Below are 26,768 nucleotides of genomic sequence, written 5' to 3'. Positions count from 1 at the left end.
GATACACAGGATGAAATGCTAAGTTAAGTAGCTTAAAAACAGTTAACTTTTGGTTTTTTGTTCTTTTAAAATACAGAGGCCAGTCTACTGGCGAGTTACTCATACAACACAGTATTTACTGTCCAAGAGTTTTCAAAGAAAAAAAGCTTTTAATCTCTCTGTGCTATACAGTACCTCTAGCATAGATTTGATGCTCTAGATTAGTCAAACTGGCTGTACTCCTAGTTCTAAGGTAGACAAGAGGAAGGCCTGGCAGACAGGAAAGACAAAGTTAGGAGATAAGAAAAAACACACAAACGCAGGTAATCTCTTCCCCATCATGCATCAGGAAGATAGGCACAGTCAGCATCATTTAATCAGTGTATGAGTCTATCCCTTCACTTCCACTAGATTGGCATTTGAGTTTCTAAAACTTCTTCCAGAAGTAACACTGAGAGAAAAGAACTTGAAAAGGGCCTCCACATATCATGTGCTCTTCCTTAGAAAGCTGTTAATTGGGTTATTTTCATCTTTATGATAGCCTCAGACATGCATTCTCATTTATATTTCAATCATGTTAGAAGCAAACATCTGTTTGGCTAGGAAGGATGGTGAAAGTTTGTCCTGTATCACGTAAAAAAAACATCTCTGAACTGCACACACTGAGGACCTTTTTTTTAATAAAAAAACAGGATAGTCACTCATTAACTGAGAAAGGGATTAAAAAAGGGAATTAAAAAAAGGTGATTAAAAAAGGGAAGCAGAACTAGCAGGTTTTGTTATTAAAGAATGGAACACAGCTGAACAGAAAATATAGTTCGTCTTTGCTGCCAGATACTTCTAACAATTCATTTTATACTATGAAGACCAAATACTTATGTTTGTAATACATTAGACAAATGACCGTGCATGTCAGGATTGTTTCAAACAAAGTGTGATTAATGAGTATCATACTCTGCCCAAAACATGGTGAATCCACTGAAGAGCCCATCCAATCTTCTGAACTGATGGCATTTACTTCTTTGTCCTGTTTACAGTAATCTTCCATCCATGACTGTTTGGTACTTGTGTACTGTTCTAGAGAAATATAAACATACAAAGTAAATAACTGCAAGGTGGCCTTAAGTAAAGTAGCTGAAAAGTATGTTAAATTCATAAAGCTAAAGCTGGTCCACTTTAACAGCAATGTTAAAGGAATTCCACTGCTTTTCCCATGTGCTTTTCTAATGTTTTAATTTTTATTCCATCCCCCCCTTCTTCAAACTTCCAGTGGAATTCTATTGTCTCAAGATACTCCACTGGCAACATAAGAGGTCCCTCTGAGGAGGCAATTAAGCTTAGATGTTTTTGTGTCAGAAGCTGTCTCTATTTTTTCCCCCTTTTCTTTTTAAGATGGACATGCCTATTCCTGCATGAATATGCAGACACCAATAGAGTGCTCTGGCACACTATTAATCATAAATTAGCCTACTGTTATAACTACTAGTAAAAAGCAACATGGGAATTCTTAGGAATCACTGATTGGCAACTTTTCCTCCCACCTCGTTCCCTCTTTCTGACAACCCCACAGATCTTGCTGGCGAAACAAGTGAGTATTCAAGGAACAAGGAAGGCTCTTCTGTTTCATCTGCCTGCTCAGCCTTTTACATTTGTAATTATGACCATCAAACTACACAGATTTGCATGCAGAATAAGCAATAATATTTCTGGGTAACATACACAATCATAGCCTCACAACATAGAAACTTCCATGAAGTTTGAGTTAATGATGAACAAAATATTTTGATTTCCTGAGGTGGGAACTGGCAACTCCAGTTTTCAGAGAATGCAGAATTGAAATAAGCAGCTCCCCACTATGTCTGTCAATGTACTGAAAATTGATGAGCTTACCAAAGTATTTTTAAGTAGTGTAAAGCATGGAAAGCTTTAGATGAAAGCCTGTTTCTGATTAAAGATAAATTTCAAGTAACATATGAATTTGATAGAATTCATATGACCAAAGAAAGAATTCCTACTAACCTCTAAAATATGTAGCTCATGTCTTTACACTTTCACAGTATCTGATAAAATGCAGGCTGCCTAAATGTACACCTGTGTACAATACCATCTGAAGTACCTAGGGACTTGTGCCAAGTCTCCTTCTCTCTATCTATGGGACACCAGAAAGATTCAATTAGAAATACCTATCATTTTAGGAAAGTGCAAATTAAGACTATATAGCGATGCTCTCAGGGAATATTCCTAGATACCTATGAAAACAGAGGTAATGTTTATATCCAAACGGTGTCTAGCCTTAATTTCCAGCTTCAGTCGGGAAGGGTGGAGGCGGCTTGAAGCATACTGTTGCCAGGAAACTGAGCATGGCCACGGCTCAATAAATGGTTCCCAGCCTGAGACCAAACAGAAAATGACACACATATTACGCGTTCGAAGGCCACATTGGAATGCTGTTTACATACCTAAGTGTTTAATAATACAGCTTCAATAACAAGCTCCCTTATTTTCAATCTGTGTTCAAGATGAACTTGTGAGCCTACAGCTTTAATTTGCTAACTAATACAAAGCTGCTCCAGCTCCTCCTTTTGAACCAGAGTATACTATGTGTAGAGACTTCCAGAAATATCTTAATTTTGAGAAAAGTATTAAATGGAAATCAGTTTTATACTGGAGTGATGCAACTAGAACAAACTCTGACATAGCTGTTAAAAATCCTATATATTTTGAAATATAAAAAACACCTTGATATTGACAGAATTCCTGAGGTTGTTACCATCAATTTTGTAACAGAAAACTTCATTTTTCAGCTCAGAGAAAAAAGACAACTAGGTTAGTTCTTTTGTCAGTGGCTGACCCGTACAGAGGCATAACTTGCTTTTTTTGTAACTAGAATATAAATTACAATAGTTGATTCATCATCTTTCGCCTAATTGCTTCTCTCATGTCCCATTCCATCCTAAAATGAATAATGAATTGAATGCTTCAAAGCAATTAAGCATCAAAAAAAGGTAAGTAATACAGAGACAGGTAGTTATGTGACTACATAAAAAGGTTATCCAGGAACACGATAATTACAAGCATAACTTCAGTCTAATTTTTATAACAGCAACTTCTCTACTTGCCACACCTTTCCATCAGATATCAAATTAGGATATCTTGTCCAGGACCACATGTATACACAAACAGACACACACACTTAGACTTTTATATTCTCTTACATGCAATCTCATGTTGGGTAAATTTCATGCTCCTGTAGTACACAAGATTGTATTCCTAAACCTAAATAAAGAAACCCCTCAGTATTTTATACCTGAAAGCTCACGGTTATAATAGTCTCCGGAGAGGGTAAAATGAGCATAGCCTTCAGGGTTGGCTCTCAAATGTTGGAGAAAATTCAAACCTGCCAAAAAAGTGAATGTTATGCAAAACAAGTGTGATCAAGTTTCGCAAACCAGTGAAGTATTAATAAGCAATGGGAAAATGTGTCTTTTAAATTGCAACGGTACAAAAAGCATACCAAAATACTTCAAATTGTTTTCTTTTCACTCAAGAAGCAAGCTATTTTTATTGAAGCAGAAATCTGTTTAATCAAAGAAAGTACTTAAAAAAAAAGTGTAGTGACAGCATATCCATATGATTCTCTTCAGTGATTATTTTAAGCAGAACCTGGATTTTTAGCAATAACTTCTAAGCATTATTACTATGCAAATAAAAAGTAACACCACCACAGTTTCTTAAACATAACAGATTGCTTATGATAGGCATTAATAGATACAGGTATATTTCTTCTCTTATAAAACCACCACCAACAAAAACCAGCCACACAACCACCACTGCCAAAATACTGTCAATTAAAATTTCACCAGTCCTAAGAAACCTGTGCAGTAACTGACAGTATTTTTATGCAACTCACTTAGCAAAACAGATACTCACGTGAAAACGTTAACTCAGCAAGAGGAACATCACAGTCCATGCAGTCATCAATAAAGCAAATACATATATTTTCTGCTTTTATTTCCACTCCAGAGATGAACTGAAAAGGCACAATCCCCCGGCTATCTCGGCCAGAGGAAGTCAGGGAAAGTGACTGCAGAGGTTCAGCATTCTTAAATAACCAACTTGCTGCTTTTTTCAAGTCACCTTAGACAAAACCAAACAAGTACATTTCATTGAGAATGTAGTTGATGATGTAAAAAACATATGGAAACAAATTAATTTCCTTTCCCTTAGAAAGGGTAGCAAGATATTAACAGTATCTTCAATGTGTTCTATTCAATAACATATATAAAGGCAAGATTATAAATATAAGTATTTTCTAAGAATAAGAAACGTTTGACATTTGCAAACCAAGTTAAAATATAATATAAACCTATATTAAATGCTATGAGTGCCTATAAATAAGGTGAGAAACATCCAATGCTAAAGAAAAAGAATCCAAGAATCTTCTTGCTATGTATTGCATGTAGAAACAGGTAAAATACACGATTCAACAGGGGGAGACAAAAATACTTGCTCTATAGATAAAGTGATGGATAACAGTAAGAAATACGGTATACCATAAAAAACAACCACCACCACCCACCCACCCACATGGCCCACACATGACATTTCAAAAGCAAAGACGAATCTTTGGAGGGTGGGTTTTAGGCAATAGCGGAACAGAAAAATAAGAATGATTAAGATGTCAGAACAAAGACAATTTTGGTAATTGGAGGCCAAAGTAAAGAAGAGAAGGAAATACTGTCTGTCCATCAGCTACCTTACATCCTGAAAGTTAGATAACATGAACAATCTGAAAGGCCAACTAAGAATATTTGAGGTTACCTTGGCAAATCAGAAGAGCTTTACGACAATCCTCCATACTGAATCCCAATTCCTGAAGGCGAGCCAGCTGTACCTCTGCAATTAAACAGTTAGCTAAATACAAATCCATGTCAGTTATCTACTTAACTTGTTTTAATTTCTGAAAGTAAATATACCTGTATGAAAAAAGGATTTTCTTTCTGTATTTCATTTAAGATTGCAGCTGTAGAAAAAGCATAATATTCAGCGCTGCTCTTACAAAAAAAGCAACCCCCCAAAAAAACCCTGTGCGTATGTGTGCATCTACTATACTACTATAAACTATTTTTATCTACCTGCAAAAAGTTTACGTACTCCCACAGATTTCAATTGGGACTAAGAATTTTTTTTTTGTAAACCAAATCCTTCACCTGGAACACAATTCATCACTTATTTTGAACAAAACATGTGGCTCAAGCACACAGTAGCAGGGAAGAAAGTCGTTTTCACTGGTGTGTATTTATTCATTGTCAGGCAGCAACCACACACAATTTTTAATTTGAAAAAAAGCAGTGTCACCGAAACAGAATAATATGCTGCTGGACATGAAGAGACAGCTGGGTTATGATTATTATGATGGTTTCCATTTCATTGCCAGTTAAATAAGTTTGAAGAGGTAGCACCTCACCCCCATTAAATATTTTCTATGTACTTCATCATGATGACGTATAATGACAAGTGATACTTATTAAAATTTTCTATAAAACAATCTGTCATACTACAAGCAGAAAAAAAAACAACAAAACATTCTACTATTTTTATAGTATCATCAGTATAATGCTATCTTCAGACAATTCAAATCGATGAAATGAAAGTTTTTTCACGATGAAGATAACATCTTTTGTGTTAAGCATGTAGTCTAGCTTTACACTGCTGAAACCTTCCTTAGAAAAGGAAACAACTTCACTCCAATGGTTAAGAACGTACCAAGAACAGGATCCAAAACACGTTTGGGTATCTCTCTATTTTCATTTGTGAAGCAAGAAGTTTCATTCACCAGTGATGAACTAGTGTTAGTCGTACTTTCAGCAGTCGATATAGTTGAGTCAGGCACAGCTGCACTAGTCTGTTGAGGAATTGATTTAGCAATTGCCAAGAACAGTCGAACATCATTGTAGGACAGTCTGATATCCAGTGCTTGCAACTGGACCTAAATGGAAAAAAAAAAAAAAGACTGTTACCCCTTTCTATACATTTTTCTTGTATACTTTGGATAATAACAAATCTTCTCTGAAAGGAAGACAAAATTTAATATTAAAATCTGTTGAAAATACTGTTTTAAAGCTCCAGTAATAAAATTATTAAACTTCTATTATTACCTACTAATTATCAAGAGCATAAATAGTGGGGCAGTACAGTGGGGAGTGATACAGTAAATGTTTTTGCTTTTGTATAATGGGGAAAACACGTCTTCTACAGTTGAAATTATTCATGGGATTCTTGGGCATGAAAAATCAGTATAAGATCACAATCTCGTATCCTATACTGCACACGTTCTTATTCAGTCCTTTAATATTACCTCCAGAATAGGAGGAAAATCCTCACTGTTGAAAGCATCCAACAGTCCTGAACCACTTGGGTAGGAAGGATTCCCAACAAGTTCCACCTGAATTTGTACTGGATCAATAATTGACAGTGCAGTCTCTTGTTCATTTCCTAAACGGCACGAAAAAACCTATGAATTAAAAATAATGTAAAAGAATTAGAATATGAGAACACAAGCCTGGCGAGGGCCTTGAAATCAAAGACTGACTCTCAACCACAAAACAATATGAACTATAACCAAATTGTTCTCTACAGAAAATCCCTTTGTAAACTTTAAGGCAGCAGAGATTCCAAAATCTTTCCAGACAATTTCTTCCAGTGCCCCACTATGCTCTAAATTCAGGAAAAAAGATTCTGATATCCAACCAAATATTTCCATTATTGCTGGGATAATTCCACTACCCCTCCCATCACGGATATGGAAAGTGCTTTGTTCTTTGGTCTACAACAACCATTTAAAATTTATCACATCTCTGCACAGCCTTCTTTTTCTAGATTTTTTAAAATTCTTTTAAACCTGATGTATTAAGTACTCCTCAGCTCTCAGTGTTCTTGCTGCTCTCCTCTCAATTGTTCGTAACTTCTTCAGATCTGTTTACCCAGGACTGGCCACAGCACACCAGCTGTGGTCTTACTCTGCTAAACAGGATTCAGGATCACTTTGTATACTCAGAACTCCTAATCGAAAAAGATCCCTACTCACATATATTCCAATGGCATGATACTGCTTGTTCACCTCAAATTAATTATGAGTACAACCTGCAGGCCTTTATTGAACACACTGGCTTCTGCCTATCCAGTTATGCCCCAACTTAATTTGACAGTTTATGGTTGGAAACTGGATTATTAGCTAGCAATATTTTGAGATTATAGTCAAGTGTTTCGGTGTCTTAGCGCAAAAAAATACAAATTCATTTTTAAAACTGCTGTAGAATAACAGCACCTGATGGGAATGAACACACTAAAAATGATCTGCAGACTACTTCTGTAGAATACGTATTTCAAGCATCTTCACAATTTCATATAATTTTAGATATTTTACAAAAGCAAGGTTATTTCTACTTACCTCAATGCCAAACAAACTTCCAGAGAAAGGACGATCTAACAACTTGGGCTTGTAAGTGAGAACAGTAGTTCCCTTCAAAATAATTGCATTGGTATCAAAACAAGACATGTCTTCAACAACCACAAATTCCGTTCCTGAACAAAACAGAATGTTAAATAATAAACAGAAGTTGAAATACCATTAAGGTACTTTAAGCATTTCTAGCAGGATTCTTTATTTTCTGCCTTTTAAAGGTCCTGTTTGTACCTATCACATGCCTTTTAAACAGAAAAGAACCCATTTACCTGTCACATTAACCTTAACTTCCAGTTGTTTTTCTGTAGACACATGCAGTGATGAACGTTTTGTAACTACTCCGCTTTTCACTGTTTTTGGAACTACAGTTGTTTCACTGCTGTAAGTGCGTTGCCGGGAAGAAAGGAGATTTTCCCGTTTTTTGGTATCTCCAGGAGTATATAAAAAGTCGTGAACAAGTAACAACCAGTCAAATATTAGAAATACACGAAGATTGTTCAGTACAACTGTAAAACTAGAGGAATCCTTCGTAGACCTATTAAAAAACAGACAGAGAAGCATACTTTAGAATCTTACATTTTGGTTATATTTAAAATTATGTTGAGAATAGAGTTCTTACTTGCCAGACAGTATTAATACTCTATGGAGCTTTATAGGGGTACATGTAATTTACAGAATGTCTGGCCTTTAAAAATATCTATTTTTAAGCAGACTGAAATTCATCAAGTTGCTGTACACACAGAAACCCAACATATCTTAAATTGTACGAAACTTTGACAGCTTCTAAATTGTAATGATACAAAAGGTAAATTTAAAAACTATGTAACAAGCAATTAGCTTATAAAAGCTCCTTTTAGACATCTGCATTATTGATATCAATTTGCAATAACTCAGGTTTTTTAAACTGAGACTATTACTACTTTACATCTGTTCAGTATCAAAGCTAACACACTGCGTATGAAATTTAGATCTGGCTCCATGCCCCTTTGAAAGATCAGACATGCAATGTGTTTCCTCTCACACCCTGACAGCATTTTGTAGCACAGGAAGTTTCTTTGTCATTCAGAAGAAACGCTAGCCTTCCTGAACTTTTAGCATCACATTCTCAGTATCTGGTTAAGAAGGCTAAAACTGTTTGACTTCATGATCTGAAATACCAATTATATTTGGTCATGCTAACTGGAAAATAACCTAAGTGCTTAAACTCCAAGAAACAATTTTATATCCAACCCATTCTGGAACATAAAATCTCCAAAGAACTGTAATTCCTTTGTAAGAAGCAGCCTGCCTGTGCTGCTTCCAACATTAAAATCCTTTAACTCTCCCTGGCTCTCCAGGATATTTCCAAAAGACACGAACCAGTATAATGCTATCATGGAGCTCCGCAAGAGCTTACATCTAGTGCCAAGGATGCTCTCACCAATAAAAATCTAACACATGCTTATGTGGCTATAATTTAAAAGCATAACACTTGCGAGGAAAATTCCATGAAACAACTGCTCATAAACCAGATTAGGCTACACTGAGAAAACTAACCTCCAAACTAAGCAGATACTAGATCAATAATCATAGGAAAATCCAGAACATTTCAGTTGTTGTTCCTTTGTTTGTTTTCATAAATCCCATAGGATTTTAGTTTTATTCAAGTCTAAATCTTAAAGGATAAGTTTGCATTTAGAAAAACATCAAGTACTTAAAACCATCATGTATTCTCCAAATCTGCACAACGAATTTCTCTCAGTTGCCTAGAACTTCAGAACAAATGTCTTCAGCATCTTCCACTGGACTTAAGTAGTCCATTTTTTTTTCTATGTTGCTACTGCAACTGCTTCAAGGGAGTATCATATGAATAAAACTGTTGGAAAGCTGAGTTTGGTCAGGGGGCCTGATCGAAAGTGAATACAACACTTGTAGTCACCCTCCTTCATCCTCATTTTGTTAGTTAACATCCCTCAATGCAACACTGTGCCAATAAAGTTAAATGTTGACATTTTATATTCAGTTTTTCAATATTAAATTAGAACCAAACAGTTATCCACTTTCCGACAGTTTTAAGCATCCCATGATATTTAGATGAAGAAAAACAATGTGGAATAGAATGCAGTAAAGCAAGCAGAGTGTTTTTTGAATGAAGTGTAATTGCTGTACTTATTTGATACTCTTGGAAAGAGACGTGTGACACCTACTGGAAAACTTGTGCAACATGTATTCATAACTCTGTAATATGAATGTATACAAGCATACAAGTGATAGGCCAGACTTAGCAAGTAGCTTTACACAGTACTGATTTAAACCAACAAACAAACAAACAAACAACAACAACAACAAAACAACAAACAGCAACACTAAAAATAAATAAATCTCAGAACTACCAACCTGTAATGCAATTCAATCTGGATTGCTCCCGGACTACTAGTATTCTTTGATGACTGAAAGATGCAATTGAACACATTGGGTGTGCCTGCAGTAGACTTCTGTCCAGCATAACGTGTGTCAAATGCCATCATGGAATGGGAAACTAAGTTTACAGACTTAGTTCTATTCGAAGAGCTTTCAAAAAGTAACTTAGATTTCTTAAAATCAAACCTAGTAGAATAAAAAGCAAAACAATACAATTAAGGATCTTGCAGCTCATTTATTTCCAGAAGTCACTTGGTTTAGAGGTATGCATAGTATATTGCTAATATCTCTTTTAGGTATTTTCTGAAACAACTATAATCACATCTCATGCCACAGAGATGCAAACTGGATCTGTACTGTGTGTGCTGTTTACCTCTGATACAGAACCTTCTGGATTAAAAAAAAGAGCATGGTAGAGACATGCTTCTGAAACAGCACAGTTAGTCAAGCATGCTGTTTCTATGTTGCTTCTAAAACAGCATAAGCTTGACTGTGTTAGTCAAGTCAACTGATTTCTGAACTGTGATTTCAAGGACAACTAGAAAGAAACAGAGTATTTTTTGAACAGCGTCATTCCCTTTCATCCTTCACAACAGCTGAAACTCTCAATTTGGACTAAAATTAAGAAGTACTATTTCGTTACATTATGAAATCATAAATTTGTGTATTACATTAATTCCCATCCTACAATGTCTCAGATGAGCATAGTGTTCCAGATAATGTATTCAGTAACAAAAGAAAATTCATACCTGGCTAAAGAGCTGCATCCATCTTTTCCTTTTGGATCCATCAGTTCCAGACTCACATTAACCATGTCAATGAGGAAAGACATAGAAGTATATACTTCTCCACTCAAAACTGTCTGAAAGTGGTAAACATGAACATTTTTTTTTTAAGAACATCTGTTTAAGTTTCATTCCTGAATTAAATTTTGTTATTTAGGACAAATGCAGACGGTTAGAATGTCTTTCTCCTTCAAAGCGTTTCATTAACCGTTGCTGGGGAACAAAAGTTACATTTCACAACATGGTGGCTGTTTCTCACATGTCTCTTCTAAAGATTAGAATCTCAGAAATATGAAATAAGTGCAAGCTACTGTTGAAAGGACAAAGGTATTACCAAGAAAAACCTAAACTCCCAGCAATATCTACAGATAAGAAAGTTCTTCACTGCTCCTCTAACCATTTTTTTAAAATCTACCAGTCCATCTCAAGCTACAACAAAATAGCAGATATTATGCCTTATCAGAAAACATAACATTTCAGGACAGAATTTCAACTTCATAAACCCATAGTTCCTCTTACATGAATTCTTGGATCCTGCAAATCGTAAGGTCGCATGAACTCTTCTATAGGCTCCCCAAGGTTGTTCTCCAGCAATCCACGTATCAGTTTGTACTTAGGCAAATCCAGAGAACAATGGACTGATGAGAGATTGCCGTGTATCAATATGTCTGCAACTGCATGACTTAGCTCTCTGTACCAAAGGAAAGAAATCCAGGTTTTCAAGGTGCAATAACACAGCAGGGAATACTTTAAGATACATTAGAAGGCATGTAAAACATTGTTTTCAGGCAGACAGCATAAAATGCTCCTGCATAGGCCAACTCACTTGTCTAAGTTTCTCTCTACTTGTAGCTTCAGTCTGAAAGGTTCTTTTAATAGGCTTCCTCCTGTCTGCCTCACAAAGTATGATGGAAAGCTCAAGTCTGCACTTGTATCTTCCACGGCCTTAGAATACTCTCTCGGATATCTCTCCGCAGCAAATATGTCCATGTCCTGCAGATCAACCACAATGCAGTCTAAGAGGCAGATGTGATCCTCTGCAAGTGCACAGAAGAGAACACATTAAACAAGAAAAGAAAAAAAAAAGAATCTGCAAAACTAATGCAACTTACCTAAAAAAGAAATTTAGCTTCTCCTGGAAGTTATTCTGATTGTTTTTATGATTTTTATTCACACACATCAATTTCTGTAACTATCTGATACCAAGCTCATTCACTGATAAATGTGAATGCTTCACTACTATTCAATAGACACAATACTCCTTGTGTCTGTAATACACATCTTAAAACATACCCAAATCGCAGCACTGTTCTTCCAGAAACTGAACTAAAGTTCTGTAATCCTTTAGCTGCAAAAAGCAACACTTAAACTAAGAAGTTACTGATTTTAAAACCTACAGTCTTTAGACCCACAGCCTTACATCTTCCTGAGTCACAAAAGATACATGTGAAACTGAGCTGCGCTATTTTACGCAGGAAAACAAGAACTAAATTGCGTTTCTACCATTTAAAACATACCTGGGCTGTCAGGGTTTGGTACAACAGGTAATTTTGATTGTTGCCCTTGTTGCTTACTCAATGCACTCAGCATAGGCTCACTCTTCAGCCTAGAAACATTTGCTCCTGATGACTTTTTCATGAACAACCCTTCCGTCACTACTTTTGATTCATCTGCACTTGTTTTCTTCATGCTGTGTTTTGGGGTTCCCAAAGGAGATGAAAATTGAAATGAATCCTGCTAATGAAAGCAATTTTATAATTAACAATAGATTTTCATCTAACTTACTAAGGACCCAATATACCAAGGTTCAAGCTACAGCAAGTCCTTGTCAAAAAACTAAGTACTTTATTTGAATCCCAGTATTTTTTTTTTTTTTTTTTTACCACTGCAGAAAGACGGTCAAGCATTTTTTCCTATCGCCTTAACAGATTATGTTTTCTATAACAAAAAGCTTACCTCAGAAACATTTTTAAAGAAAGCTGTGAAACAATGATAAATTCATTCAAAACCAGCTGTTTTTGCACAACCAAAAAAAACCTCCATGTGAACAAAATTAACATAAAATAGCAGGCTAAAGCTGTCAAGATATCAAGCATATCTATAAAATAAAGACTGCTAAATATTTAAAAGCTGTTTTTCAGAACATCTTCAAATGATTTCAACATATGCAGTGATTTCTGCATGATCATGTCAGCAATTTAATGTGTATTAGAATAAGTGAATAAACAATTCTATACATAATATTATGATTTTATGCACTATAAAGTTCCATCATAATACCAAAACGTGTCCCAGAATTTTTCTGCAGTAGCTGAGTTTACAGACAGCAAAGTTTCCTATCCTCATTCTCGAAACCCCCACATGCGAAAACAGAAAAGCTCATTTATATTGGTGCATAACATTTTACACTTCCCCACCACCACATATCCAGAGGAGTTTTTATGGAGTTTCCACCTTCACAATACTGTCTAGCACCAGAAACCTGCAAAGGGTATAGTTCACTATTCAGTGAGCAAATGAGTTGCACTAGCATTAGGAATTTATCCTCCCATAAACATGTCCAGTGGGATAGGTCTACACACTGACCTTAAACCCCACTGCCCATTTCAGGGTTCGTTTACTCTGTCCTGATTCAAATTTTATGAATCTCATGTTTCAGTTTTGTTCAAGTTCATGTGCCCCAGCAGATACAATTGTCTGTCATTAGCAATCCACTTGGTTCCTTACTCTGGGATTACTGACTTTACCCATGACTGCAGTATTGTTACGATCATTTCCCATCTTCTTTTTGTAGCCACCTTACTGACGTCATGATACAATCCTTACCCTTAAACTTTCCTTTCCCTTTTTAATTATTAATCTTACTTGCCTTACATGGTTTAAAATTATTATTCTTTGGAAAACTTAATTGCAGCCATGATTAAAGAATTTAAGATTAACAATTGCAGCCATGATTCAAGATTTTAAGATTAACAATTTGGCATTAGCATTTAACACTGCCCTGTAAAGATGAGACTGAAAAGTACATGCAAAGAAAAACCATCACATCACCTGTAAATCTATGAATTTATGTAAATCCAAATTAGTGGCTCCTCAGACATGCACAAAAAGCACACAGCAATAAATTTAACTCTAAATCTTAAGGAATTTAGCAAGTTCTTTACATATTAATGTAGATAGGAACCTTTTAAGTGCTAAATTCCACAAGAAAATTTCTTTATTTTTTTTTTCAATGATTGAGGAGCACCTCAACACTACTATAAAGACGTGAAATACCTCAAATAAAACTGGATCCTTGTATGCATTGCCTTGTAAAATCAGATCCTCAAAAATAAACATTGGGCAGAGAAAAGAAAAAAGAAAACTAAACAAGAACACCGACCAAATGAAACAAACAAAAAAAACCACCACCAAAACACATCCACTCTATCCGATTTCAAAACACCAAATATCTAAAGTATTATGGAACACAGTCTCTTTAAATTGAAAGACTACTATACACACATCCTTTCTTTACTCTTACAACATTAATTTGGGAATGTACCACTTACAAATCTTTAAATACATCAGAAGAAAACTAAATACTACAATCCAGTACTGCCTTACAATAAAGGCATTGTTAGGTGCTAATCAAATGGAGGTAACAGACAAAATTCCTGTAGTGATGACTGCAGTCCACCTAAATTCTGTCCCCCCACTTTAACAGAATAGGTGATTCCCAGAACAAACACACACCCATTCTGTTGCATAGATTAGATATAGAAACCCTTCCAAGAAGGATTTTCCATACCCCAGATTTTGTGGCTGCATCTCTCAATAACACTGACTATTCCCTGTCCTGTACTTACAGCCTTAGGGTCAAAACTGCACTGGAAGCCTTTCATTAGGTTTTACCTAGTGAAACCAACCACACATACTTGGTTTCATTAAGTAAAAGCAGAAAGGAAAAAAAAAAAAGACATTAAGAACAATTCTGTTCTCCAACATTTTCCAGCGAGTTTCAGCTGAGAAAGATCTCCATTCTCTGCTACTCACATTGTTGAAATTTTAGGAAAAAGCTAGTAAAGAGTGTTAGCTGAAAGCCCTTTATTCAACAACCTGTTGGATTGAACTTTCTAACAGGTCCAGTGCCATTAATTTCCAGAAAACAGTCTCCCCTCTGACCTGAAGGTCTCAGAAAGCAAGCACAGGTGTAGGCAAGCACAGAATGGAACAGCTGCATACAATTATCAGCAGGACAGATTTAGAAGAATACCTAGAACACTGGTTTCACTACTGGTAGTACAAAATTTGCATAAAAATTAAAGTGTAAGTTTAATTAACAGTTTGATAAAGAAATAAAATGCACAAGCACTAGAAAAAACACAAGATGCAACATTGAGAAGTAATGTTCTTACCTTGTTCTTTAATGAGAAAGTACCTGGCATACCCGCAAACAGAAATTTATTCTTGACTTTCAGTTTTCCAAGATTAGCTACAATAAGACTATTAGACTTTGAGCTTTCAGGTATAAGCAGAACAGGAGCACCAGCCTCAATATCAAGAAGAACTCGGGAAGCTCGCTGCGCTTTATCTCTTACCTAGGAAGAGCAAACATTTGCTTGAAAACTTAGTTCACAATATCAGAAAAACTTGCAAGCACGTGGCCTATTTTGCTTCCCCCCCTGTATTTTTTATGAAGTTTTTCTCTGATAACATTTACAGAATAAAATATTTTTAATGAATTTTATATTTCATAGGAAAGAGATTCTTGTTAGGGCTTTCTGACATTTTTACACTCTTAAAAATACATTTAGAAACAATAATCATAAAAAAACTAGTTTACAGGCAGTAGGTGATTAGCACTGAATTCAGGATCGCTATTCCTCAATTCACAAAACTAAGACAAAATTTTGTGACAACATTTTATGTAAAAAATTTAAAAAGGAACTCTTAAACTCTTGTTTTCAGCAGAGAACAAAGGCTAGTTCAAAAAGGACTGATGCAAACAGCAAAAACCTTCACAACAGGTGCAGAAATCAAGATCAGTGTACTGTCCCCATTGAACAGAGGCATGACAGATAGTACTACTTAAATGATTACTTGAGAAAAAATGTTTACAAAAAGAAAAAATATCTTTTAGAACAGATGTTTCCAAATCATCTTCAAGCTTCCTAAATGATGCAATTTAATATACATAAATATTGCCTTTCTTCCAATTATATGAAGTGGCTTTTTAAATAAGGCTATTCGTATTAACTATATTAATTATTGCCACATTAAGTTTTGTACAAAAGCATCTTATGACTGTCACAATTATTTATTGTATTCTACAGAAGTTCAGCATCTGATTTTCTCAGTCTTCCAGCTATCATATATAATCAAAGTAGCACATAAGGACTTCTCACTTGGTTCTCCTCATGCATGGCAGAGAAAGAGGCAAAGTAACACTTGAGCCTGCTCTTCCAGAATCACAAAGACAGGAGAACACCTGCATCAGTGCATACTGCAGGATGCAGAGGCTGAAGTTGTGAATTAATGTGGAAATATAGTATACTACACTTTCAAATAGCAGTAGGATGGCCCTAAAGACAAGCATAACCAATCTCCACTAACATCAGAACTCTAAAAGCTCACTTAGAATCATAGAATGATAGAATGGCTCAAGTTGGAAGGGACCTTAAAGATCATCTAGTGTCAAACCCCCTGCCATAGGCAGGGACACCACCCACTAGATCAGGGTGCCCAGGACCTCATTTAACCTGGTCTTGAACACTTTCAGGGGCATCCGCAATCTCTCTGGGCAACTTGTTCCAGTGCCTCAACACCCTCTGAGTGAAGAATTTCCTCCTGAACTCCTAACTCACAGAGTTGATGCAGTAAGACAAATTCTAAGCTGCATTTCAACTTTCATAAGTACGATAGGAAAGAACGGGGTGGAGGGAACAAAAAAAATAAACATACTGTTTGTCCTTCAACTGCTGCTCTTTGCCGCCCCAGCACATCCTGAAGTTGAGTAAAATGCTGGATGAAAGATACCACCTCTGCCTGGAAGCGCTGGGTATGCACATACTGAACAGATGCCATTCGCAGAGTGACACGAATATCACATTCCCTCTGCAGCAACGGGTCTGGCCGCCCATATCTGTGAGAGAGGTCAAAAATAACATTTAGCTTTCTATCTTAACCGACATTTTACAAATAGAGCTATTCATTATTTACATTCAAAATAATAACACATAGGATTGAATTGATGTTCACAGTATATAATTAAAACAATTTCAACTAAAAATGTGAAATTATTTCTATTTTATATTAATTACTTTTAGATTACGTATGTTTAAGCACTGCTGAATTTTAAATAGGCAAACAGAAATTTGAAATGTACCACCTCCAACCTCAACATCTAATAGATATACCTTTGGTTATTCTATACATCAGGACAGTGACTTAAAATAAGTGCTCTACTGCATGATAGTTTGCAGATCTTCCGTGATAATAAAAACAGATTCAACTCTTAAATCAGTGTGCTATTATATTTGAGATGAATCGTATAATGTTCCACTGATAATTTTGAATCTGAATAATTCTGGTGGGTGGAGAAGGGAGTGGATAACCATGAAACATCACAGGATAAGAACTATTGCTTTACAAAAAGCCTAACTTCAGGAGTGCACTATGAAAAAGAAAACTCTTAATTTCAAAATTAATTAAGAAGCAATGGAATACCTATCATCAACTGAAAACTTCTTCCAACTTCTAGAAAAAACAACTATTCTATCTAGGAAAAACTATCACCTAAATACATTCAAGAACAGCTTTTGAAGAAAAAACATTTTTTTTCTCCCTGCAGAATCATGCAAACCTGAAAGTTGTGGATTTTTTTTGTTGTTGTTTGCTTGCTTGTTTGCTTTGGGGTGTGTATATATATATTTAATACTCAGAAACAAGAGGTTTAAATTCATACTTATAGATTTGAAAAATGAGTGCCTCTTCACCACTTGTAGTGAAACGCTCTCTGTAAAATTCTCCATGAGTTGTAAGATCACTTAAGGACAGACTTCCAATACTTCCCTGCAGGGCTAGATCTCCATCTGCAAAACAAAAGTCAGACAGTTAGTCTCCTCAAACACGTAACTTACTAAAACCCCAAAGTATTTTTTTTTAATTAGTGGAATAAGCTAATTACAAATAATAAATGACATTGATTAAACATAAAACCTCATGTTGAAAGCAATTCTTCTGCTACAAAGCTTGCATTAACCCAAACATAACCCTATCATTTACACACTGTGATCACAGCACTTTGATCTGTGAAAACTTTACAGAACTTGTTTTCCTCTAAAACAGTAACATATACTTTTATTCTGCTCTGTGAAAATAAAATATAAAATTCCTAGCCAATTTCAACTGAAATGATAAAGGGTTTGGCAACTGGGGGGAATGCAAGAATTTAAAATTAACACTGAAATACCCTGATGGGGAGGAAGAAGCAGTGGGAAGAAAACAGCGTCTCCCCTAGGAAATAAACACACACAGACACACACAAAAACCCGAAGCAATGAACAAAAAAAATAAAATCACTTCAAATCACAACTCTAATGCACATCTTTTATTTTAAACAGCATATCATGTCAGACCACCAATCTACTCACCAATTACCTCCAAGTGAGCTGCAAGTTTTGACACACTGGCTTTAGCAAGCTCGCTAGTTGTCTTATTCAGTACTAAAGATAAAGAATGGACCTGGGTCAAATAAAAAGGAATAGGTTGGTATTCAACAATATAACCTCATAACTGGAGCATTTTGGTAGTTTTTTTCAAGACAATTACATTATAACTCATAACTGGCAAACAAGGACGATTTGATTGGGAGACAGTGGATAAAAGCAGTCTTTTTACATACTTGCTTGCACATTAAAGTCTCCCAAACATCTTAGAATGATCGTTCTAGCACTGTTACCTTCATCCTCTTTCAAGATTTGCCATTTGTAACCCAGACTGCAGGACCTCTGGAGAAAGACTATACACACACACACGTATACATATATACATACACATGTATACATATGTATAGTTCATCTTAAAAAGTAAGTCTAAGCACATACAGGTATATACACATACACATTTATAAGACTATGTATATGTATCTATGCATATTTTTAAGTAAACTCCTTAGCACCTAGAACAACAGTTCCAATTCAGTACATCAGGTCTTCAATATTGAATGAACCACACCATTTCAGAGATCACAGACATTTAGGCCGTGCCCTTTGTTATCCCAGGGAAATAAGAATCACCTTCCACGAGATTTACACTTTTCTAAGACTCCTATGCCTATAGTTGACTTGGGATAGGTGAGAGGGTCAAACTCCACTCATGAGGGCTGCATAAGGTCAATAAACATGGAGCATTCTACTTCAGCCTGCCTTGATGAGACATATACACACCTAAGGAGGGTGACAGCGCAACGGAGCCAATCATTTTGCAAACCTTTTGCTTTTCTGTAACTCCTGCCGCTGCCCCTCTTTTTAAAAACAAACACAACCCTACATAAATACACATTCTGAATCTGTTTCATGTGCATTCTTCACTATAAAATGTTAACGCGATTTAAATGTCATCTTAAAACTTACGGTTTATGAAAACTTATCATAGACAATCCAATTACTATTTTGCATCTCATATATACCTTCAGATCCAGTTTAGTGTTTACAGGCTCTTGGACTTGAGAAACTGATGAGGTATTTACTTCTGATTTAGTTGTCTGCTGAGTATCTTCAGGCTGTAGCTTCATAGCATGATTATCAGCAGTGGATCCAATCCCAAAGAAATCCAGTATCACCACCCAGGTTTGCAAAGTTATTAAGACATCAAGACAATTAAAATCAACGTCTATACTACGGTTAATTTTGTTATAGCGAGAAGAAAATTCAGGATGTTTCCTATCCACCAGAAATATATTGATGTGAACCAACGAATCATCGAAGTGGCTTTTTCCACAAGGCAACTTGGATCTATCTGCTGTTGGAGAAGGAGGTGGAGTCAGAGGATACTCGGAATCAGTATCTTCTTTCTGCTTCTTACGCGAGGCACAAACTGGTCTTTGGTACAGCTGAAAGACATTAGTCGCTTCCTCCATATGAGATGGTAGGGAACGTGGCATATCGGGATATTCTACATTGGATACTGAGGGACAAGACTGTGAAAGATACTCCTTGTGTGCTAAACTGGATGGTTTGGGTGCTCCACGGGACACCATAAGGTTCTTATACATAGAGTCTGTTTTTTTTTCCAGAAGATCTTCCATGAGTAGAGAACGCAAGGCAATCTGAACAGACAAAGTCTGCGGATGATCTTTAGCAAACTCAACATCAAAATCCTGAAATTTAAGGCTGACAAGACCTTGTGCACCAAGTGTAAGATCACCACTTAACTGAACCTGGAGCTCTGAGATATGGAAGTTTGCTTGAATTTGAGTAAAAGATTTTGTTTCCCTAATAGCCAACGACTTGTTCGTAACAGAAGAAAAACTAGAATGGCTGAATAAGCCATTATCCTTCCATTCACTTGAGAATTCTGTGCCTGTACTATGAACTGATGCTGAAGGAGAAGTCTGACAAGTTGAAAATACAGTAGCAGTTGGAAATTTGTTCAAGTCTTCACTGTAAATTAAATTATCCAGAGTTTGCAGGACTTGTTCATACACATGTTTTGCTAACACGACCTACAATGTAGAAAAAAAAAAAACAACACAATTACCACATGAGCTCTCTATATCATAACATACATTTTAAAACTCTCAAGCAGAAAAACTGTGGTATTTCAAACCAGAAAAATGTTAAGCTTGTTCACAAGTGAAAAATAATCCAGAACAAGGTACAATGCAAAGCTGAAATAAAACAATTCTCCTGTTTTAATTCTGTAAGATTACACACTCTAAAAACATACAGGATAGAATCCTAGAAAAGGATGCGTTCCTAAGTAGAAAGCATCCACACAGAGTTAATTAAAAATAAATCACCATACAAACTAGCCTTAAATTACCATGCTGAGATTATACAGTAACTCATGTAAGAAACACTCCACTTTGCCACCCACTGTTTATGTTTTTAGTTTTTAGGTTTGTTTCCTATGTTTAAAAATCTCTGCCCTTGCAGAGGTATTTGTCAGAATAATATCATTTGAATTCTTAATTTCTACCAGAACCACAAATAAACACATCCAATGCTGGAATTTGGACAGCGACACACTTCATTTTCCTTCTGCGATACATGTTCAGGGTAACTAAAAGCTAGACTTATTTATAAAGATGTCTAAAATGCCCCAAAACAGGATTAAATTTTGGTCATTATCATTATGACTTCACAGAACCACAAAACAGCTGAAATTGGAAGGGGCCTCTGGAGGTCATCAGGTCCAACCCCACCACTCAAGCAGGGTCACCTACAGCAGGTTGCCCAGAACCATGTCCAAGCAGCTTCTAAAGATCTCCAAGGAAGGAGACTCCACAACCTGTGCCAGTGCTCCATCACCCACACAGCACAGAAATGCTTCCTGATGTTTAGATGGAACCTCTTGTGTTCCAGTTTGTGCCCACTGCCTCTTGTCCTGGCACTGTGCGCCACTGAAATGAACCTGGCTCAGTCCCCTTGGCACCCTCACTTCAGGTATTTATAGACATTGAAAAGATCCTCTGAGCTCCCCTTCTCCAAGCTGAACAGTCCCACCAACTCTCTCATCCTCTTCTCATAGAAGAGGTGCTCCAGCCCTTTGATCATCGTGGTGACCCATAAGACTTCTGTGGCTTCTAACCACATGTGCAAGGCTCCAATTCCTAAACTACCAATATGTTAAATCTGAAAATATTTGCTTGAAAAATACTTATCTTCTATGTAGTGAAATATATTCATATTTTTAATAGAACTACTAGGTTACTATACCTGAAGAGGGTTCACGAATTTTCCTTCAATCTTCATAATGCTTGATATTCCAAAGTCTTCATTGTTCAGCAGGAACGTTACATCCAGATCCCTCCCTAAAGGTATCTTCTCCAATTTAAACTGGATGGTGGTGTTATTCAGAATGTGGAAAGCTGTTAAGAGAAAGTGAAATGAAATCTATGTTATAACATAGATGTTATCCCTGCTGTACAGCCTGTACAGGAGCTGTTAACTAGAATTTCTTAGCAATGCTAAAATAAGTAGATCTGGCTATGTTTTGTAAAATTTCTGCATGAAAGGCACTACTCAGTTCTTGATTAGGAGAATAAAAATGGATACAAATAAAAGAATTTGTCTACTGTAATTAAAATTGAGCAAGACATTTCTGGGGGAAGGGTGAGAGAATATATAATCAGACCTACAGTCAACACCCATTTTTAGTGCTATCTATTACATCAAAATAATTAAGAATCCTCCAATTAACATACCATGGCCTTTATGTAACGATTCAAAGAAGTCATGACGAGTAAAATGGGATTCTTCCTGGCTATTAATACTGGCAGGACCTGAAGAATGTAGCCCATGAGGTATCTCACTTGTAGACTCCTTCTTGCTCATAAACTGACTGCTATTTAAAGAATACATTTTAATATCTTTAATTTCAACTTGCAGTCTATCACTTGTAGACTCATCTTCTCCTGGTACAAAATTCTGAATGCATATTTGTCCTAGATGGCCTACAAGCAGTTCATGGCTACCAGGCTTTCGAGGTATTGAGACAATTGGTGATTCAATGTTTACATTTAGTATAAGCTTAATAGTTTCACTTTTGAGAGGTGGTGATCCAAATGCATAGCCATCAGTATCTTCTAAGCTGGCAACATCTCTTGATCTTGGTGTTGTATCAAACAAAGAAACCATTTCACTGTATTCGGCAGTTTTAGTTGCCAAGACCGTAGTAACTTTGGAAGCTGCACTTTTCAGCATGCTGCGGAAATTCTCTTCCAATTCATCCATTGACAAAGTTAGTTCTTTCAGAAATTTAGCTGAGTGGTTGTAGTGTAAGGAGGCCATTTTGAGATTGAGAGAGCATTCCTCTTTTGATTTTTCTGTCAAAGTGAAACTTAAAGCATCTGGAAGGCTACTTCCATCATCAAGTCTAAAGAACAATGATTCAAGGTAATCTACATCACCAATGAGATTCTCATACCTTACTGTATTCCCTATGCTGACAACATACTGGTTCTTAATGCTGTCTTGGGTTAAATCCATAAGGTGAAGACATCCAAGAGAGCCATTCACATCAAATTTATTACACATGGAAACATTGACTTTGGTGCCACCAATACTGGCTGTAGCAATTTTTCTGCCATATTTTTCTCCATTTGTCATGCCAACTGTCCTGAGAAGGAGTATATTCAGCCAGTGAATATCAACTGCTACCTCTGTATTCTGCACGTAAGTAGACTGAAAGGTTTCCTGCTCCCTCCAATCTCTTTCCAAATCTGCCATTAAAGGCTGAGGACTAGAATCTTCTTTCTCCTTTGGGAAAGATTTCTGGAGAAAACCGATGAGTTCAACAATAGTCTCTGGATTAAGGATGATATCCAGGTTGTTGACCTGTAGAGAGATTACCTGCAGACTGCTATCCAAATTCATCGATGGGCATTCTGCACTCACAAACTGATACTCTAATTTTATCAGGGACTCTTGATCTTTCCCATTGTTACCAGATGAAGTGTTTGATGCTGCAGTGCATCTCTCTGTCAGACTAGCTGCATCAATGGGATGTGCATCACATGGTCCATAAACTGGTGACTGAGCCCTGCTGTCTCTAAGACTCCCCGTTGGCACATCAAAACTCAGATTCTTATGAGAAGCCATCAAGAGATCAAAATCTGTTCCATATGTTTGCATAGTATCAACAAGTAACAGGCCATGAACAGTCAGGGACACTTCTGCATCGTAAGGCCTTTTCACAAAATGGGCATTGGTGCCAAAAACCTTGAGTACAGAAATATATCGTCCATTACTTTCAACACCCAGCTGCATACAGTTTACTTTGAATTCAGCCAAAAGCAGCTGAGATTCAACAAGAACTTCCCTGGTATGTTGCTCTAGCATTACAACACTCTGTGTTAGATTCATTACAGAATCATGCAAACTGCCAAGCTGGTCTACCTCTGAAAAAATCTTGTCTTTTCCTAAATGTAGGCCATCTGAAGACTTAGCTTCAGATGCACTCAGCTGTGTACACCAGTTCTTCAAAGCTGATATTTTGTCTTCATTGATATGAATTTTCAAGTCTGGTAGACTACCAGACAAGACTGCTCCTGGGTATTTTGGGTCAGATGTGTATATCAATCTACGTTCCAATTGCAGATGAACATTGAATTTTTCTACCACGTGTGTTGGACCCACATCACTATCTTGAACATGCTTCCAGTTGTCTTTCACTCGGCCCACCATGATCTGAAGGTCCATAAACGAAAGTGTGTATCTCTCATACATTTTTTTACTCATTAAGTGTGCTTGTAGTTGCTCTTCACTTATTTCTACACCAGTAAATTCAGACATTTTGATACCACTGTTGGTGCTAGATTCTGGCGGCGGAGTATTGGGAGGAGTTGCAAGAGGCGTTTTATATTCTTCATCACTTAGTTCATTGAATTCTGATGAAAAAGTATCCGCATTCCTTTTAGATTCGTCTGCGGATTAACAAATAAAAAAATAAGTAAACAAAAGTGTTCTTCCCCCCTCCTTAGGTATTTCCCATCATTACCTAATGATGGGAAACCCCACTCTCCAAATTTTCTTTCACTTTTTTTTAACTAAGTTCAAGATACTCCTAACAGGCTGATGCCTCAGTTTCACAGGGAAATCCAAATCTACCCTGTGTAAACAATGTGTTCTTTTTCTAGTTTGCCCTAAGACAGAAGATACAATAATAAAATTCTACTGTGGACAGTTCTGGGCCTGACACCTTGACTTTCAACTGCACTACACAACTGCTCACCCTACAGCCATACTTTTTAAAAATTAAATTAATACCACATACTTATCTCTTTCAAAATTTTTTAACATATTCTCACACACCATAAAGTTCAGCTAGATTTTAAATAGGTCTAATTTTATTTACAAGTTCCACTGCAATTTCTTTTTAACTTTCATTCATTGTTTTCCTAGTGGAACAGGAAAGAAGTGATGATTTGTTTACGAAGCAATGATTTTAACTTTTGATATAAATAAAGAACATCAATTTTCCTTTCAGTTTTTTTTAGGCTAGCTATAGACACATCTGCTAAGAACAGAGACCCATATGACTCCAGAGCTGGAGGGCTTATTCAAAGCATACTTTCCCTGGGAGAACTGTCCCAAAAAAAGCATTCTACAGCTATATTTTGTATCCCTCTAAGCCAAAAGCTCATCTACAGTAAAGTGCCTGACACACTAGCTTCATACCTGTTCATAGCCTTCAAGAGGAGTTAAGATATCACAGGGAATCATTTCATTTAAAAGGTAATTTTACAGCCCCCCACCCTCCACCCCAAAGAAAACCCTTGTTTTCTTTGCTGCAATAATTCTAGACCATACCTTGAGAATTGGTAAGTAATATTCTTCCCAGATCTATAACAACTAACACTGGATCCACAAATTTGAAATCATCAGGAAAGATCACCTGAGGGGCAGAAATATCAAGGCACACTGTCCAGCTTTTGCTGTTTTCCTGAAAATTAAGAAGAAAGAAATAAGGGCCCACAAGAAATAGCTTCCCTTAACATAATCAAAGCAAAACCAAAACTAACAAAAGCCAAACAAATCACTCTAGTTAGGCACTTTTTCCAGCTGAAGAGCTAACTTTCACAAAGCTTCAGACATGTAAATGTTTGGCAGCTTGTTCAAAATAGCCGTTCAGACTTGCATTACAGTCAACGAAGAGACACTTTCAGAAGGCGAAGAGTTCCATGCTAAGATAGTTGAACTGAACACCCCATCTCTCGGCTGGGGAGACTGAACCTGCCTCCATAGCTTAGAGAAGACATCTATCATTTTCCGCAGAATTGTCAAGGCTATCCATAAATACAATGTGCACTAGACTGTGTTTTATCAAACATCAAATTATTAGTTGTTGAGAACAATTATCTTTCATTTCACTGAAAACAACCCTCAACAAAATTCTCTTGCATCAGCCTACGGATAAATGACACTGATACATATGGTAATGTTACCTGAAAACTGCTGGTTTAATTTTAAGGATGAATAAAAAAATAAAGGCACAAAAAATCTTGATTTTAGAAAATAATCCTTAAATAAGTGACACACAAAATTAAGTTTGACCTAACAGACCTCCAACACACACTGAAGCCAAGAAGTTGGCATGAAATTATCTCATTATCTCAGTAACAGGGTCAAGAACAGAAATATACTAATCTGCCATTAATCGCAACAGGCCTACACCAGAAAAATAGACTGCTTCACAGCAAAATGGAAAAAAAATTGTTACAGATAAAAGATTTCCAGGAGAGCTTAAACAACTTTCCTCAGCTTTTACAGAAACTTCCATATCATATGTGGAGGTAATATGTTTTTATTTGACCAACAATTACACGTATAAATGTAAATGAGCTTTCAAACACACAAGCCCTTTTCTAGGTTTATCTATAGAAACGTTTGATTGCAACCTTTAAGGCCAAGATGCCTAACAATACACTACCATGTGTAAAACTTCACACTTTCTCAAAAAGAACACCACACAAACAACAAAAAAGCCTTCTCTATAGAACTTTAAGTGCTAAAACATTCATTAAGAAACCCTACGTAACCACTTGGGGTCAAAAACTTACAATGAAGTCTCCCACTAGTAAACGATCGATAGTTTGCCTGATTTCAGCTTTTGTCTGCATTTTCAGCTTGTTGTACTGTCTTCTGGCAGCTTCAGCCACTTTTGCCTCTAACTCAGACTGGTACCCAAAACCTGTACAAGACATATAAAACAGGATTAGGTATAATTTTGTTCATTTGTTATTGAATCAGAAAAAAAATAGAGAGACCTACTTTGAGTTGACAGAAAAGGTAAGTACTTAAACCTTTTTTTTTTTTTTCCTTCAGATATCTTAACTGGTGCATTAAGAATGTCTTAATGTTCCTTATTCTCACCCCTTATCTTCCCAGAAACCAAATTTTAACAACTGAAACTACAAAAGCAGTTACTTTATG

The 26,768-nt window shown here is 36.3% G+C and overlaps 1 protein-coding gene across 4 annotated transcripts in view; it reads right to left on the bottom strand.

The window, feature by feature from the left end:
* Window positions 1-26,768, bottom strand: part of VPS13D (vacuolar protein sorting 13 homolog D) — a 90,876-nt gene that overhangs the window by 60,540 nt on the left and 3,568 nt on the right. Inside the window, exons 6-29 of one of the 4 annotated variants that reach the window (XM_040533913.1) lie at window positions 26,396-26,526; window positions 25,146-25,278; window positions 22,040-24,259; window positions 21,552-21,703; window positions 19,301-20,335; window positions 18,264-18,354; window positions 17,576-17,702; window positions 16,573-16,753; window positions 15,027-15,209; window positions 12,147-12,366; window positions 11,456-11,666; window positions 11,149-11,320; window positions 10,594-10,706; window positions 9,821-10,030; window positions 7,714-7,979; window positions 7,430-7,563; window positions 6,338-6,493; window positions 5,746-5,968; window positions 4,801-4,875; window positions 3,910-4,116; window positions 3,287-3,376; window positions 2,229-2,369; window positions 934-1,056; window positions 175-249 (exon numbers count right to left, since the gene is read on the bottom strand). In XM_040533913.1, coding sequence (XP_040389847.1) covers window positions 175-249; window positions 934-1,056; window positions 2,229-2,369; window positions 3,287-3,376; window positions 3,910-4,116; window positions 4,801-4,875; window positions 5,746-5,968; window positions 6,338-6,493; window positions 7,430-7,563; window positions 7,714-7,979; window positions 9,821-10,030; window positions 10,594-10,706; window positions 11,149-11,320; window positions 11,456-11,666; window positions 12,147-12,366; window positions 15,027-15,209; window positions 16,573-16,753; window positions 17,576-17,702; window positions 18,264-18,354; window positions 19,301-20,335; window positions 21,552-21,703; window positions 22,040-24,259; window positions 25,146-25,278; window positions 26,396-26,526 — 6,669 coding nt within the window. The remainder of the gene's footprint in view (window positions 1-174; window positions 250-933; window positions 1,057-2,228; window positions 2,370-3,286; window positions 3,377-3,909; window positions 4,117-4,800; window positions 4,876-5,745; window positions 5,969-6,337; window positions 6,494-7,429; window positions 7,564-7,713; window positions 7,980-9,820; window positions 10,031-10,593; window positions 10,707-11,148; window positions 11,321-11,455; window positions 11,667-12,146; window positions 12,367-15,026; window positions 15,210-16,572; window positions 16,754-17,575; window positions 17,703-18,263; window positions 18,355-19,300; window positions 20,336-21,551; window positions 21,704-22,039; window positions 24,260-25,145; window positions 25,279-26,395; window positions 26,527-26,768) is intronic. The other 3 variants (XM_040533914.1, XM_040533915.1, XM_040533916.1) reach the window with 3 other exon arrangements.

Source organism: Cygnus olor, chromosome 21, assembly GCF_009769625.2.
Source record: "Cygnus olor isolate bCygOlo1 chromosome 21, bCygOlo1.pri.v2, whole genome shotgun sequence".
Lineage (NCBI taxonomy): Eukaryota > Metazoa > Chordata > Aves > Anseriformes > Anatidae > Cygnus > Cygnus olor.
The sequence above is the reverse complement of the archived record's forward strand: the minus strand, read 5'-3'. Positions and strand labels throughout refer to the sequence as shown.